Source organism: Paroedura picta, chromosome 7 (genome assembly GCF_049243985.1).
Source record: "Paroedura picta isolate Pp20150507F chromosome 7, Ppicta_v3.0, whole genome shotgun sequence".
NCBI classification, from domain to species: domain Eukaryota; kingdom Metazoa; phylum Chordata; class Lepidosauria; order Squamata; family Gekkonidae; genus Paroedura; species Paroedura picta.
In genome coordinates this window covers 94419674-94436448 of record NC_135375.1, presented here as the reverse complement: position 1 = coordinate 94436448, position 16775 = coordinate 94419674, and the positions used below count along the sequence as shown (strand labels likewise).

The 16775-nt window shown below is 44.7% G+C and overlaps 1 protein-coding gene across 2 annotated transcripts in view; it reads left to right on the top strand.

The window, feature by feature from the left end:
• DNAH6 (dynein axonemal heavy chain 6) overlaps nt 1-16775 on the top strand; it is a 212847-nt gene that overhangs the window by 89269 nt on the left and 106803 nt on the right. For both annotated transcript variants that reach the window (XM_077345452.1, XM_077345451.1), the window contains exons 46-50: nt 321-552; nt 8064-8216; nt 8565-8705; nt 10514-10756; nt 13947-14114. In XM_077345452.1, the coding sequence (XP_077201567.1) occupies nt 321-552; nt 8064-8216; nt 8565-8705; nt 10514-10756; nt 13947-14114 (937 nt within the window). The remainder of the gene's footprint in view (nt 1-320; nt 553-8063; nt 8217-8564; nt 8706-10513; nt 10757-13946; nt 14115-16775) is intronic.

Genomic DNA, 16775 nt, shown 5'->3' with positions numbered 1-16775 from the left:
TTTGGGAAATCATCCTCCAGTACTGCAGAGTTGTGGTATGCGGCACATCCAGGGAATGTAAAAGGCGGGGAGGAGGCTTATCACATTGATCTCGCAAGTAAACAGAAACATTGAGGAGAAATGATTGAACAGCCCCCTGCCCCTCCCCCCAGCTGTACCCAGTGCTTCTTTCCATTGCGGCAACATTTTTATTTCATGATTGGGCTGCCTTAATCCCCCCCCCTCCGCAACCCGTTTTTGGAGTAATTATAGATGAAAGGCAATCAACGAATATAGCAAGTAAAGATTTTGGATTTTTTTCTCCCTTCATCTCTCCATAGAATTGCTCGGATGATCCGCCAGGAAAGGGGGAACGCCCTGCTGGTGGGCGTTGGGGGCACAGGCAAGCAGTCCCTCACGAGGCTTGCCTCTCACATGTGTGACTACAAGTGCTTTCAGATTGAACTGAGTCGCGGGTACAATTACGACACTTTTCATGAAGACCTTAGGAAGCTGTATAAAATGGCAGGGGTGGACGACAAAGACATGGTTTTCCTTTTCACTGACACCCAGGTAGGTATGAAGAGGTGAAACAAAAAATGAAACTCGTGTCGCCATTGAAATGTACCCTGCGTGATAAAGTGCCGTGTGATTTATACTGCTTTTGTTTATACGACTAAAAGGCTTCAGAATGAAGTCAGTTGATTAAATAACTACAATCCAAAAGTAGACCTAGAAACAAGAGATGGTTTAGAGAAAAGCCGGTTAACCTTATTTATTTGTTGACTTAGGTTTATAGCCTGCTCTAATCCTTTGAGCTCAGAGGAATTTACAGCAGGTTTTCAAAAATGCATCACTCTTCCCGAAAAAAAGCTCACCATCTGAATAATATAATTTTATGATAATTGAGTACACTATAAATCTGGGGATAAAGCTCAGTCCTCCGGTGTGGTTGTGAAGGTGTCTCTGAAGCTCTGCCTAGAAGGTAGATCGTTCATCACTCCCAGGTCTTGAAATGTGCCCTCCTTTGCAGCAGCAGAACCTAACAGTCGATGGAATCCATCGGGAAAGAGGTCACAGAACAAAATTTGAGTCCAACTGCACCTTTAGGACCAACAAAGTTTTATTTAGGCGAAAGTTTTATGTGATCTGAAGAGAAACCAGAGTATGTTGGATGATAGTTCTCTTAGAAGAGCATTTATTTTGGCGTGGCTAAATATCTTTCCCTCCAGTGTATCCAGAGGTCGCCTTTTGGACATTCCCTTTGCAGAAAGGTTGTGTCTTCATGGCTGCGGTGTACCTGACAGTTTACATCAGGGGTAGTCAAACTGTGGCCTTCCAGATGTCCATGGACTACAATTCCCATGAGCCCCTGCCAGTATTCGCTGTCAGGGGCTCTTGGGAATTGTAGTCCATGGACATCTGGAGGACCACAGTTTGACTACCCCTGCTTTATATCACCTATTGATGGAGTGCCCTATATTCCTCCACTAGTTAAATATTGGAGAAAATTGAAATCTACTAGTGTAGACGAGAAGGACACAATGCATAAACTCCTAGGTTAAAGTGATCCAGGGATTGTCTGAGAAGTAACCAAGGTATTGTTAACAATACAAAGAGTGAATTGCTCATTTCTGAATCCTGTACCGGCTAAGAGCGGAACTCTATGAGCCCACTCTGGACCGCCCATTGCAGTATGGCCATCTTTATAAAGCTTTCGCTGTATTCATATTTGGCTAAGGACTAAGTGGGCGGAGAGTGGGCAGGCCCCTCACCAGGATAGACAGCAGGTGAGGTCACAATCTAGGCCCTCACCAGGACAGGCCAGAAAGACCTCTAGGCCCTCACCAGGACAAGCTTCGAGGCCCTCACCAGGACAGGCCAGAAAGCAACGGGGAAACAGCGAGACACCATGAGTAAAGATGAAGGCCTTCCCCTCGGGCCTAGAAGAGGCCCCGGGTGTGCTTCTAGGCCCGAGGGGAAGGCCACGCCAGGGGGAGGGGAAGTAGTGTTCTCAAGCATTTAGAATTGCGGCATATATTTCAATGTCGTTTTATTATTAAAATTGTTAGCTAGCAGTTGTTTTTTTCACTCTGTTAGCCATCACATATGAACTGGATGAACAGATGAAGCTGTGTTCTGATGAGTCAGATCGTTGGCCCTTCTAGGCCCAGTGTTGTCTGTTCTCATTGGAACAACCCTCCAAGGCCTTTCTTAACCCTGGTTCCAGAAATTCTTTTAATAAAAACAAAAACAAAAAAAAACAGGTAGAGATGGTTGGAGATTAAACTTGGAACCTCCTGATTTGAAAATATGGATTCTGCCACTGTGGAGTCAGCTCTCAGGGTGGTGACTAGGAAGAGGAGCATATCAGTGCAATGTAACAGCATGTGACCATTAACTCCTACCCATTCAAGATACACCTCCAAGACTGTCAAGTAACCCCAGGATTTATACAACCCTTTTAGAAAAGCCTGGCCCATAGCATCTCCCAATGCAAAGGTGGAAAGAAACCCTCAAAACTTATTTTCGGGATGCCCTGTGTCAGCCAGGACCCAGCAAGGTTGAGGACTTATCAGAGGAGGAAGGGGCTAGCACAGCCAGGCCAGAGGCAGCAGAAGCTGACAAACAAGAAGAGGAGGTGCCAGTATGCCAAGACTTATAGCCCAGGGCTTGTACAGAGTCACCTCCACCCCACCCCCAGCTGTGATCCAGCGGATGAAAGCCACCTGCCCATTTCTAGCCTCCCAGAATCACCTGCATCATTAGAGAGCTGCAGGCTTAAAGTAGAACTGCGGGCTGAAAGGAGAAGCACACACCTTATTGCTGGATGTCAGCAACCTGCTGAGCGTGATTATTATTATTATTATTATTATTATTATTATTATTATTATTATTATTATTATTATTATTATTTATACCCCGCCTCCCCCCGAAGGCTTGAGGCGGCTTACATAACCCCGTCCCCTAAAACCATAAAATGACAATAAAAACCAATGATGATGAGTTGTTGCAGGACTGAATATGAGCAGCTGGCACTAAACTGTAAAACTTCTCAAGGGACATTGTGGGGTGTGGATGCAACATAATCTATATGCTGACACCTCCCTGCCTGAAAACCTTAGGCCTGACTACCATGCTTACCTGATCTCTGGAGTGCATCGTTACCCTGTGCTTTATGAATCAACTTCTCCATCATTCCCCCCCCTTTGGATTTGAACTCGCAATTTCCCAATGAGGAATTCACAATTTTGAATCTGAGTTTCTCAAGTGCCACCTCTCTAAGGAAATCCCTATAGCATTTTTCCAGTATTGGCTCAAAAGCAATTTAGCAACAACTAAAAGATAATTAATGAACATTTTTTGTTTGCATTGGGAATTTCATTAAGATATAAGATATAAAAAGATATATGTTGAGCATGGCCAATTCATTGGTAGGGTTTATTTGTTCTTGGGTGCTTTTACCGTCTCTGTAAATATTGCTTTCCAAAATTTGGCTACTGTGCTGCCTGCTGGGCTGCACACCGGAACCGAGTAAGAACTCTGTTGGCCAGAAAGCCAACTCACCAGGCAGGCATAAGCAAAATCCAGGAACCAAGCCAGAGTCCAGTCCAAGGGGTTCAGTCCATAAGGAGAAGCAGAGCAGGAGTGAGGCAAGGTCAGGGCTGAGGTTGCCGGGTCAAGTACCAATCTTAAATCAAGATCAGGAACTGGAGAGGAGCCCAAAGCCGAGCCGAGGTCAGGAACCGGAAAACTGCACTGGAGGTTTTGTGCTGGGCTGCAGACTGGAGTTTGAGCTAGGGCAGGTTGCCTAGCCACTTCCTGCTCCGGTGCACCTCATCCACCTCAGATTTGTACTCCTGCATGGGAGCTGTGACAGCAAAGTTCCCTGTGCGGAAATGGTCCACGGAGAGAGTCAAATCAGAAACCAAGAAAAAAATTCCCCTTTCCCCGTGTCCTTTTGCAGAAGGGCTGCTGCGAATTCAGAGCATCAGTTAGGGATTCAGACTTGCCGGGCAACAGCGGCAATACTAAGGTGCAGTAAAGGTTCTGGATTAAAGTTTTTAACATAAACATAGCCCTTATCAGTGGGAGACAAGCTTACTCTGCAATAAAGCTCTTGTTTGATAATTACCACTATAACTCTTCTCCTGAATTGCTCCTCGACACTCCAAGAATTATTCATTCAGTTTAATCTTGCACTCTTTTGAAAGGAGAACAGCCCACCCACTTCCCTTTTCTGCTCCCTGTCACTGTTTTCCTGGATAGTTGGATACATTTTACAGCTATTCAGTGATTTCAGAGAGTTTGAGAAAACCCAGCCGATCACCCTAATTGCAGCAGAAGAGAAGATCATGATGAAATGTGGACTCCCACGGTGCAAAGTCACACTCCATCCGCATAAGTTAATTGTGTATGGTGAAAGGGGATGGCATAGAGCTACTATCGAATACGACGACTGGATAGTGAGATAAACATTCCAGGGACAGGTCAAAATTAGATGTCAGCATACCCTGTGACAGTGTAACAAGCAGCAGTTATGCTTTCCTAATGGGAAGAGGTTTTTTTTTTTAAGTTCTTGAAGAGGTTACCTAACTGCAGTGCTTAATCGTTTACTTTTTTCAAGCTTTCCCATATTTTCCAGGCATCATGAATACCTTTTAATAGGTATTTAGCAGACATCGGCACGCTAGTTCTTCATGCTAGTTTGGGTGAGACGAAAGCATGAACCCCATGAGAAACTCACCGGCATTCTGATTTTCTGCATGTACAATTTAATTTCTTTTGGTAGGGGAAACATATTCAATTAGTGTGCAGGGTTTTTGTTTGTTTGTTTGTTTTGCTGTCTGTAGCAAGTGGAAGTAACTTTAGACCTGTGGTTCTTAACCTTCCTAGTGCCTCTGACACAGTTCCTCATGTTGTGGTGACCCCCAACCATAAAACTATTCCAGTGTTCTTTCACACAAATTAAACCAAAACTGACCAATGGTGTGAAGATCCATTGTTCGTGATTGTATATAAATTGGGTTTTTTTCCCCCCAGGATTTCTCAGTTCTGCCTCTTGTCCCATCATGCTGATCTCACTCTTTTCCACTGCTCCAGACAGATGAACGCTCTAACTCGATGTACCCCGCAAGGCTGTTGTGTGGATGGTGCCCTGCCACAACCCCTGTGAAAGGGTCATTTGACCCCCAAATTGAGAACCACTGCTTTAGACGGTCTCTGTCAGGGGACCTGAAGCAGGAGAGGTTCCACAAGGGCCGCTTTTTTACTGGTGCTCAGGACCACCGCGTACCCGCTTTCTTTCATCCCTACATGTGACGGTCTGTTTGTCTCGGGGACTTGACTCTCCTGAATATGCAGATCGGCTCTTGAATGTTCTGAGGCTTTTCCGCTGAAGTGTCTTTGCCAATGTAATTCTGCTGCTTTCATAATTGTTCTGTGATCATTCTAACTAGGGCATTGGTTTTGAAGACTAAGCAGCCCATTTGGTTTGAGACGCTTTTTTAACCGCGTGTGTCCTTTGTTCTGAACTCGCTGCAAGAGTACATGTGGGTTCTGTGTCTGCACAAAGATCTTTAGGGAATTTTTGGAAGCACGTTCAATGTGCAGGAGTCCCTTCATAGTAGTCTCTTGGTGTTAACTCCCCCCCCCCACCAACTTTATACACTTAGCTCAAGGAAGTTTGAGATGAAACTCTTCAGATTGCATATGCCTGGCTGCACAAATGACTGCTCAAAGAAAACAGATAAAGATAAGTGTTTTTTTTTTAATGTTGCATGTTTCTACTGCTGAAGGCTAAATTTCAGATCAAATAAATACATATATAGGTCAAATGAATCTGGGGGAAAAGAACACATTGACTTTAGCCTGAAACTGTTTCCAATATTGTTTGGATTTGCATTTTTAAAGGGCCGACTTTTCTGTCCATTTCCACATTAAAATTACCCTTTCCCGGCACAGTCCTGAATTGCCTTCTGACTTACCGTGTGTTTTGGAAATTCCCAGTTCCTGTGATTTCATCAGTCAAGGCAGGATCTAATTTGGGGCTGCCCAATGTGGAAATGTGTGCACTCGGATTTTTCCCTGCGATCACCATTCTGAGTAATTTGGGCGCTTTCCTCCTCGCCCTCTTCCCTCCCCTTCTGTGCCTCCCCCTCCCTCCCTCCGGTTCAAAAAAAATCTGCTTTTTTTTTTTTTTACAAAAAAGGGTTGATCATGTTACAATGCTGTTTCTAAGTTTTAAAGAAGCAGTCTTGCACAGCAGCATTGTAACACAATAACCCAGGGATTTCTACATTCAAGACACTTTGCGGGGAAGGGGGGAGGCAATCAATGGCTCAGGATGATAGGATTAAGGGACACAACGAAAACAAAGGTGGAAGCTGGGACCATTTTGCAAAAAACATTTTTTGAAAAGAGGAAGGGAGCGAAGAAGAGTTGGTTCGTATATGCCGCTTTTCTCTATCTTTAGGAGTCTCAAAGCAGCTTACAGTCGCCTTCCCTTTCCTCTCCTCACAAGAGACACCCTGTGGGGTGGGTGAGGCTGAGAGAGCCCTGATATTACTGCTCGGTCAGAACAGCTTTATCAGTTCTGTGGCGAGCCCAAGATCACCCAGCCGGTTGCATGCAGGGGAACGCGGAATCAAACCTGGGAGTCTGCCTCCATTGGACTCAGTGCAGAAAGCATATTGCAAATTTCAGCCTGGGAAATAATGGGAGGAGAGCCCAAATGTGGAAAGGCTAGAGTCGACTCGCAGCATCCAAAGGAAATCCAAAATGAGGCTAAAGAAGGTGTTTCTTAATGCAGAAGAGGTCTTACACAGCACCTGCAGAGTCTCACTTGAGGAAGACTACTTCCTCACCTTCCCTCCAACTTCAGTCTTCTTTGCCTCCCAAACTGTGTACCTTCAGATCAGTGGACCCCCAGGAGGAATGTGTGATTGGCAAAATAAGACACTGCAGCAGCATTGTTCCTCCTGTCATCCCATCTGGGGAACTGCTGTGAATAGCATCTCAGTATCCTAGTCATTGAATTTCTTTTCATGCTTCTGTTTTTGGGCATTCCAATTTGTCTTGTAACGTGGGTAAGGATAGAATTCATGTCTATTATCTCTGTCTGCCTGCGGCCTGCAACACCTTGCTTATATGAAGGTAAGTCCCAAGGTTTTGCTACAGAATAACAAAATCACTTTCATTAAACAAAAATATCGAAATGTGAAGCTATTTTTGCACTTCGGGAGGAGGCGCTTCTGTCCCTAACCCCTTCCCCAAAGAACTCTGCGGCCTTCAATTTACACCACATCAAAAGGGCAGCTTTGGCATTCTTGAGAAACTCAAACCGTGTTCTTCTTAATTGTTCTTTGAGTTTTGGGACCAAACAGAAGTATGAAGGGAGAAGTTGAGGGCTGTAGGGTGGATGGGGTAAGGTTTTCCATTGAAATTCTTGTAGTACAGCCCTTTACTACCCTCAAAGAATGAGCAGGCCTATTGCCATGATGGAAAAAAATTCCTCAGTGCAACTTTCCTGGCCTCCTTCTCATCAGTGCAGTTTTTAGGGTGGTTGTTTTTTTTAAAGCATCCTAACAAGACCTAAAACAAGTGTATCCATGAGAGAACTTGTCTGTGGCCATCTTCTGATCACAGAGACATGTTTAACCATGTTTTATTTGGAACTGGAAGCCTTGCAGCAATACTTTTTGACTCACCCTCATATGTGCCTGAGCCTCCGGGGAGGGCGGTATATAAATATAATAAATACATAAATAAATGTGCCCGGGTTAGGATTAGGAGCCAGCGCTTATAAAATAGAATCTTTATTTTAAAGCGAATAAATGTTTGTTCATGATGTAGACCAGGGGTAGTCAAACTGTGGTCCTCCAGATGTCCATGGACTACAATTCTCATGAGGGGCTCATGGGAATTGTAGTCCATGGACATCTGGAGGGCCGCAGTTTGACTACCCCTGATGCAAACTAATAAGTCATTAGTAAACTATGAAAAACTCATAGGTTTCTGGCTGCCGTATTTTTAAATCGCACCACTCTCTTGTGTTGACGACTGCTATTTATCAAATTTTGCAGATTGTTGTAGAAGAATTTCTCGAAGACATAAACAACATTCTGAATTCTGGCGAGGTACCTAATCTGTTTGAGAAAGATGAGCTGGAGTTTGTTATGGCAGCGACCAGACCCAAGGCAAAAGAAGCCGGCATAGCAGAGGGTAATAGGGATGAGGTAAAAGGAACATTTCAAGTATTATTTCTGAGGCATTATCTGGATAATTTTTGCTGCGGACAGAGCTGCTGAAATTATGGCGTGTGTGGTACATGTGTAATTACCATCTCCAAAGGAAAGAGGAAATTACTTCTTATGGCGCTGTTGTTCTCAGCCAATATCAGAGATTGATTCTAGGTGTGAGAAATGGAAATCGGCTGGGAAGCCAAGCAGCCCATTTCCTCACCAGCTAGTAATCATTCGTTACAGTTTTATGAGTGTCCTCGTTTTTATTTGCGCTAACAACCCTCATCATTACCTTGCTCTCCTCTTATCCTTGAATTAATATTTGGTACGGCCTTTTCTCAGGTATTTCGATATTTTATCAACCGCGTCCGCCAGAAACTGCACATTGTTCTGTGCATGAGTCCTGTTGGAGATGCTTTCCGAGCACGGTGCCGAATGTTTCCGTCGCTTGTGAATTGCTGCACGATCGATTGGTTTGTTCAGGTACCTAGTTTCAATAAAAAAAACACCTTGTTAAGTTGTCCCAGTAACACAGGATTCTTATTTAAGAATATTTGTCTGGCTTTCTTCAGCCACTGTTTCCTTGTCAAGCTTGTGGTTATTTTCTTTATCCTACAGGTGCTAATATAATTTAAATGTAATATATTTTTTATTTCTCTTCAAATAGTAAAATATCGGTCCTGGCCTCTTCGGCCAGATCCTTTGAGTGATCCTTCAAATACTAGATTCAGTAAATATAAAATGTAATAAACTCGATGTATGCTACTCTGATCTGGATAGTCTAGGCTAGCCCAACCTCATCAGATCTCGGAAGCTAAACAAGGTCAGCCTTGGTCAGTGTTTGGATAGAAAACCACCAGGGAATTCAAGAGGCAAGCAGCAGACGTCAAACAAAATCCCCCCAAAACCTAGTCTTCGTTTTTGCCTCCCTTGAAATTATTTGCATGGTTCCCTTTTTAAATTCACATGAAAAGTGCATTGTTAAGAGAAACCTGGTGGCAACTTTATTTCCGGGTATTTGAAATTTTCCCCACAGCATAATGCTTTTCTTGACCATCCCTAGATCCCACAAATTCCTTGCCCCTCATAAAAGGCAGGGAACATCCTTAACTTAGAAAAAAATGTATTTCTTTTGCTTTTCTTGAAACACTGATTTTTCACCTCCCCTGAGCAGTAACCACCACCAAATTAGCCTCACAATTTTCCTTTAGCTCAGTGGTCCCCAACCTTTATTAGGCTGGGGACTGGCAGGGCATCGGGCCGCGCCCGCGGGGACCGCGCCCGCGCGGGCCACGCCCACGCATCGGGCCGCGCCCGCGAGCCACGCCCGCGGATCGGGCTGCACCCGCGAGCCATGCCCGCGGATCGGGCCGCGCGGGTGCGGCCCGGCCCTGATTCCCTCTCCCCGCCCTCCCCGCAGTAAGAAGCTTCCCGGGCCGCAAGCTTGCGGCCTGGGAAGTTTTTTACTGCGGTGGGGGGGGGCGGGGAGAGGGAGCCGCGGCCCGGCACCATGGCCTTTGCGGCCCGGCACCGGGCCGTGGCCCGCAGGTTGGGGACCACTGCTTTAGCTGATGATGAAGAAGAAGAGTTGGTTTTTATATCCCACTTTTCACTCCCCGGAAGAGTCTCAAAATGGCTTAGAATTGCCTTCCCCTCCTCTTTCCACAACAGACACCCTTTGAAGAAGGTGAGGCTGAGAGAGCTCTTAGAGTAACTGCTCTCACAGGACTGTGACCAGGGTCAGAGAATTCCTAGCTTCCCTTTCCTTTCCCCTGCTCACGCCTCCTTTCTCACCCTCCCATGCCTACTCATAAGCCCTCCCATTTTCGCACTAGTGAAAATATCATTTGCATTTTTAGTTTTCCATTCGTTTCCTCATTAAAATCCACCTTTCCAGGTGAAATCCTAAATTGCCCTCTATTTTAATGCGGGTTTTAGAAATTCCAGGTTACAGCGATTTTATCTGTCAAGGCAGAATCTAATTTGGGTCTGCCGAATGTGGAAATGCATGCATTTGTTTATTTTCCTATGCCCGCCATTTTGAGTGGTTTGTGCCAACACTGGCCTCGCTTGTAATAATGCTATAATAATGCTCTGTTATCCTCTTTATTTTTTTTACTACCATACAGTCATTAAAGTAAAAGCTCTTAGTGCTTGCTTAGTTAAGAAAATGCCTTCCTTTGCTGGGATTTAGGGTGATGTGAATTATTAACATAGAAATCAAATGGTGGCGGTGTTGAATGCATAGGTGAGATCTTTATTTAGGTTATCCTTTTGTCCTTTTTTTCCAGTGGCCCAAAGAAGCTCTGCTTTCCGTAGCAAGGACTTTTTTCCTGACGGTTGACCTTGGAAGTGACAGGATGAAAGAGAAACTTTCTGTAATGTGCGTAGATATTCACATGAATGTGACGGAGATGGCTGATCGATACTATGCTGAGCTCCGGCGACGGTACTACACCACGCCTACGTCCTATTTAGAGTTAATCAATCTTTACTTGACCATGCTGAGTGAAAAAAGGAAAGAGCTGGTTTCAGTAAGTTACATTTTATTAACGGAAATACTTTCATTATGCTTAGAGTCATGCCTCATTTCTCTCTGACAGCCTTCCTTTTCAAAACAGTACATAATGTTGTACTGTTAATTTTTCCAGTTCTGAGATGGATTTAACATAGGCTTTCTTCAACGGGATCTATTTTTACGAGACATGCACAGGGGCAACATGCCTTGTCGATTGCCCTTTTTATCTGACTCATAATCACCCACACTGAAATCATTTGAATTCATAGAACATCCTTGAGCTCAGTGATTCTATCTATCTATCTATCTATCTATCTATCTATCTATCTATCTATCTATCTATCTATCTATCTATCTATCTATCTATCTATCTATCTATCTATCCATCTATCCATCTATCCATCTATCCATCTATCCATCTATCCATCTATCCATCCATCCATCCATCCATCCATCCATCCATCCATCCATCCATCCATCCATCCATCCATCCACCCACCCACCCACCCACCCACCAGATTTTTATACCGCCCTTCCGTATGGCTCAGGGCGGTTTCCATATAACATCACGGTGGATACATGGAACGACCTAACATATAACACAGTCAAATACAACAACAATAATCTAATAGTGGTTCTGAACAACACAATTTCAGTGATCTTAAACAACAACAATATAACAGGAACGGCAACTTAGCTAAGGCCCCCAGAGAGGTCAGACTGGTTCAGGCCATGGAGGGGATGTCTGAGGGGGACCTGTGGATATTCTTTGGGTTTGGTCGGTTGCCCCCTCGCGATAAAGGCTGCCGTGCAGTCCTTTTCCATGTGGATATCTGTGTTGAGTAACTAAAGTTAAGATGAACGGTCCTATTTTGGCTCTTGAGGAAGAAATGGAATCATTCTGAAACCGGAAAGACTGAGCGTTTGATGAAAATGTAAACATTAGATTTTTGCCCCGTGGAAATCACTAATGAAATTAAGCAGATGCCTTGAGTACCAATCTTATTTATTTAGAGCTTCCCGATGAAAGGAGAGAGAAAAAGAGCAGGTCCTACAATAATACCTTCAAATGAAGGTAAAAGACAAAGCCAAGTTGTCATTTGTAAGACTGTTGGCTTCGGGGAGGAAGGTGTGGATGTATGCCCAGTGCAATGAGATCCCGGCAGTCAGGGAGTAAGTTCATATGTTTGAGGCTAAGGTTGCTCAGCTGGGGAAGGTGAGAGCCACAGGGAGCACTGTACTTATGAGATTTTCTTGGACTCGCTACAGGCATCCCAGGTCCTCTGCTTTCCAGGAAAAGTAAGGTCTTGGGGTAAAATGGCCTCATAATCATGACAAGGAATCCGTTCCTGCTGTGAACTGGCACACTCTGACTCTAAAGATGGGGTGGGTAGCATGAGTGCCTTGGAAGGGGTAGATTTGATCCTCAGGAATGTCAAAGGATGTGTCTGTGATTGGGCTGCCTGGTGACTTGCCTGCCTGGGGCAACAGTGGCAAAATTATGCACTGCTTGAACAGAGTGTATTTGGAAACACAAAGGAATATTGGAGCACTATGGCACCAATCAAGTTGAGAAGTGTCGGTTTCTTGTCCAAGGAGAACAATGTAGGCTGCTAAGGCAAGATGTTAGTCCATACATCTAAAGTAGCAGCTGAACAAAACACAGGCTATGGTTGATTTTAGGGCCTTATCTGGGATCATAATGGCCAAGGTTACAAAATTTCCTCTGTGCCATAGATGTAATGGCACAGAGCCGTCCTGCAGAGCTGTGAGTGGAGAACGTCTGCTTGGTGTAGATTGTCAGCATTTAACTGAACCCAGGACTGTCCTCTGTGACTAAGGTCTTTGGAGATAAAATTGCATGGACTTTTTAAACAGTCTTCTTGATATGAGATATTATACCCATATCAACTTACTTGTTGCCATTGTTTGATTGCGTTTGAGCTGATGTTTTGGGTCCAACATATTTGATGGATTACTTCCCTGGCCCATCAGAAGACCTCCTCTTTCTTCTGCTGTCCACAATTAGACGGGCAGCAAGAGGTTGTAGCTATTGTGATGGCACTGGACCTTTCGAAGGCCTCTCCCTCCATGGATGTCCGACTACACTGCCGTTGTTTGAGCAGCAGTTTTCATTCTTTCTTCTGATTTGAAGGCTCACACGCCTCTTGGAATGCTGCATGGGAAGAAGCCAGATATACAAAGGTACAATGCAAGGTGTGCTTAAAGTTAGGTGTTTCTAACTTTCAGCCTAGATCCAGTTCTCGTACCAGGCAGCTACCAGATATCACAGCTTGTGGTCCCAGAGGATGGGAATGCAGGCCTCCAGCCAGTTTGGTGGGGCTCCAATTAGTATTGCAGTGTAGAATTTGGGGTGGCCATCCAGATGAGCATGTGCTATATGTATGCAAGGTTGCTTGCTGGGCCGTAGCACTTTTACCCAAAAACTTGTTTATGCATACTTGTAGGCTCAAGCCTGTTTTCGTATTTTAAAAGAAATGTCGTTGACGTGAAACATTTGACTGGTCACAGACTGGAGAGGTAACTTTTGCTGCTTAAGGCAATTATACTCTTAGCATTTATTTATGGGAAAGGTTACATATGTTCATACTCATTTGATTAGAACATGTGCAGTTATACAACATGAGTTGGGTGGGTTTTGTGCCACCATTCTACTGGAAATGAGGATCCATTGGGGTAAGACAGGGAAAAGGCTGCTCCTCCCTCTTCCCTGCAGCGTGTTACATGGGACTTTGTCCACATTGTCCCCTAATTCCCTGGCAGCTTCTAGGACAGAAACAGGGAAAGCAAGCACAACAAAATCAGAGTCCAGGAGCACCTTTAAGACCAACAAAGATTTATTCAAGGCGTGAGCTTTCAAGTGCAAGTCTGAGGAAGAGAGGTTGCACTCGAAAGCTCACGCCTTGAATAAATCTTTGTTGGTCTTAAAGGTGCTACTGGACTCTGATTTTGTTGTGCTACTTCAGACCACGGCTACCCATTTGAATCTAGGCAAAGAAAGATTCACCACTGTCAGTGCCTTCTGCCTCTTCACAGCTGTAGCATCCAGCCCAGTGTTACTGTTGTCCAATGCTCAGCATTTCTTTTTCAGGAAAATCTCGTGCTTCTAACGTGGTAACGCTTATTTGAAGTTTTGACCGAAGCCATTGATAAATTATTAATCAATAACATTTACCACGCTCCAGGCTCGGGATCGTGTGAAGAACGGCTTGACCAAGTTGCTGGAGACGAACGAACTCGTCGACAAAATGAAATTAGAACTTTCGGCTTTAGAGCCCATTCTGAAGGAGAAATCGATAGACGTTGAAGCCTTGATGGAAAAATTAGCCGTGGATCAAGAAAATGCAGATCAGGTACCAATTATTACCAGCTTAAATGTCTTATGGTGTATAATATACTTGCAATCTTTTCCCATCTAAGCACTGAGCAGACTGAAAGCTGTTTATTTATTTCTCAAATGTATATCCTGTTCTTCCCCATGGGCATTATTTGAAACATTGTCCCGATATAGTACAGGGCTGCACATGGTGATACTCTAGGCAAGAAACATGTTTATTATTCTCCTTAGCTCTTGAATGCCTTATTTTTTTACTACATTAAAAAAAATTCTTTGAAACATATGATAAATTTGTACTCTGGGATCTGTAAAGCTGTATTTATTTATGCTTCATATTCATGTAAGTACATAAATCAGATTTGTTCACCCTAATCCTAATGAAGGTTTTTAATTTTAAGAATGACTGACACATAAAAACTTCAGGAAATTAAATTGCACATCAACATGGTGTGGACTATAATTAAATAGTGTTACAGTAGGTGGCAGCCCCTAGAATGATCACCATGACCAGTTATGCACTGGTCTAGAAATCTGGGATGTCGGCAGCAGGGCAGCCCCGATTATGCACCCTGCTGCCACCATTCCAGCCCTGGCCCGGCGCAGCGCCCCGGAAGACCCACAGCAAGGATGCCGCAGGTGCCAGCGGGGGCTGGGTCAGGCCAGCCCCGTGCCTTTCAGCCCAGCCCTTCTCTCAACCTAGAGAGACACTGCATACCCCTGTCAGCTCCGTGGTCCCCTCACCCCCACCTTGGTGGGAGTGCGGCATGACAGCAGCGAGTCAGGCTTTCCAGCCCCGGCAGTGTGTGTGTGCCCGCGCTGCGCCGGAGCAGCCCGCATCCTCCGGGGGATTCCTGCCCCAGTGCAATGCCATGCATTATGGGTCCCTGGGGCTCCCTTATCCCCACAAGACCAACATGGGGGGTATTTTTAGTCTGAGGCTAGAAGAGAGTGGCGAGCAAGACAAGTACAGAACACCACTCGATGAACAACAGGTAAGTGCAACCTTACAGGTAAGTGCAACCTTGTTTTCCTTTGAGGTTCTCTGGGGAATCCAAACCACTGATCTGAAATTCTCAGCAGACCTGTAACGTGGTGGAAGCTATATAACTTAAAAGTAAAGGTAAAGGTATCCCCTGTGCAAGCACCGGGTCATGTCTGACTCTTGGGATGACAACCTCCAGTGTTTTCATGGCAGACTCAATACGGTGTGGTTTGCCAGTGCCTTCCCCAATCATTACCATTTACCCCGCAGCAAGCTGGGTACTCATTTTACTGACCTCGGAAGGATGGAAGGCTGAGTCAACCTTGAGCCGGCTGCTGGGATCGAACTCCCAGCCTCATGGACATAGCTTCAGACAGCATGTCAGCTGCACCACAAGAGGCTTTTATATAACTTATATAACTTACACTATGACAAAAAATACTGTGGAAAGCTGACTTGGTACATTTAATATATGAAGTTGCCTCAAACTTAATCAGTGCACCATGTGCATTTGAAAAGAAGCATGTCCACTGGACGTGTCCCTGCGTGAACGAAACCTCTTTCCTTCAAGAATCCAGATTGAGAGGGAGAACCTCTTTTTTGCTGCCTCTTGATGTTGTTTAAGAGGGCTTCAGGGTTTGGTTTTAACCAGCTGGTTGAGGGTCTAACTCGGGCTCTCAACCAGGGTTTTTAAAACCCTGAGGTTTCTTGACAGCCATAGAAGGATTTCCTAATTGGGTGGGAGTTAATTGTAATTTTAAAATATATTTTTAAGATTAGTTAAACATGTATCGAGTAATATGACCATATATGGTCATGTTGATCTCCCCCCCCCCCAAATGGCCAGTGATGGGCCTGGAGGGAGAGGGATGGAGAAGACCCCACATGGGCATGTACAAAGCTATGCTTCCCAACCATATTTTGCAGGGTTTCTCAATGGTAAAAAAGAAAGTTGAGAAAGGCTGCTCTAATTAAAATACCATTTTAAAGTGATTTTTTAAAAAAAAACAGTAAGGGCCTAATCCTGATTGGACCCTAAGCACAACACTCTCCTCCCCCCCCCCCTTTTTTTTTTCTTATGCTGAAAAAAATGTATTGGGGAGACACCCAAAGTGACTTGTAGTCCTCCTCCAGTTTTTTCCCACAAGAACTTTGTTGGGGAAGTTAGGCTGAATGTTGTTGGCCCAAGGTCACCCACAATGACCTTCCATAGTGGAGTTGAGGTTTGAACCTGGTTTTCTCAGATCCTCATCCAACACTATACCCATCAAGCCACACTGGCTCTAAGTTATGGGTTGTGTTCTCTAGGGCAGGGGTAGTCAACCTGTGGTCCTCCAGATGTCCATGGACTACAAGTCCCATGAGATCCTGCCAGCATGCTGGCAGGGGCTCATGGGAATTGTAGTCCATGGACATCTGGAGGACCACAGGTTGACTACCCCTGCTCTAGGGATCTACTCAGGCAAGACAGAGCCCAGACAACATGGTAAGAGTATAACCATTCAGTGGCCATGTTTGTGGACTATTTCAGGATTAAAAATTCAACCACACAAAGTGGTCTGCTCTTGTTTATTCTCCTGTTCCCTCTGCCTCTTTCAATCTTCTAAATGTCTTTTCGGACAATTCTCAGAAAGGGGTTGTTGGGACATCACTGGGAAAGGTGGGCACAAAACAAGAGTATTGATTGCAGACCAA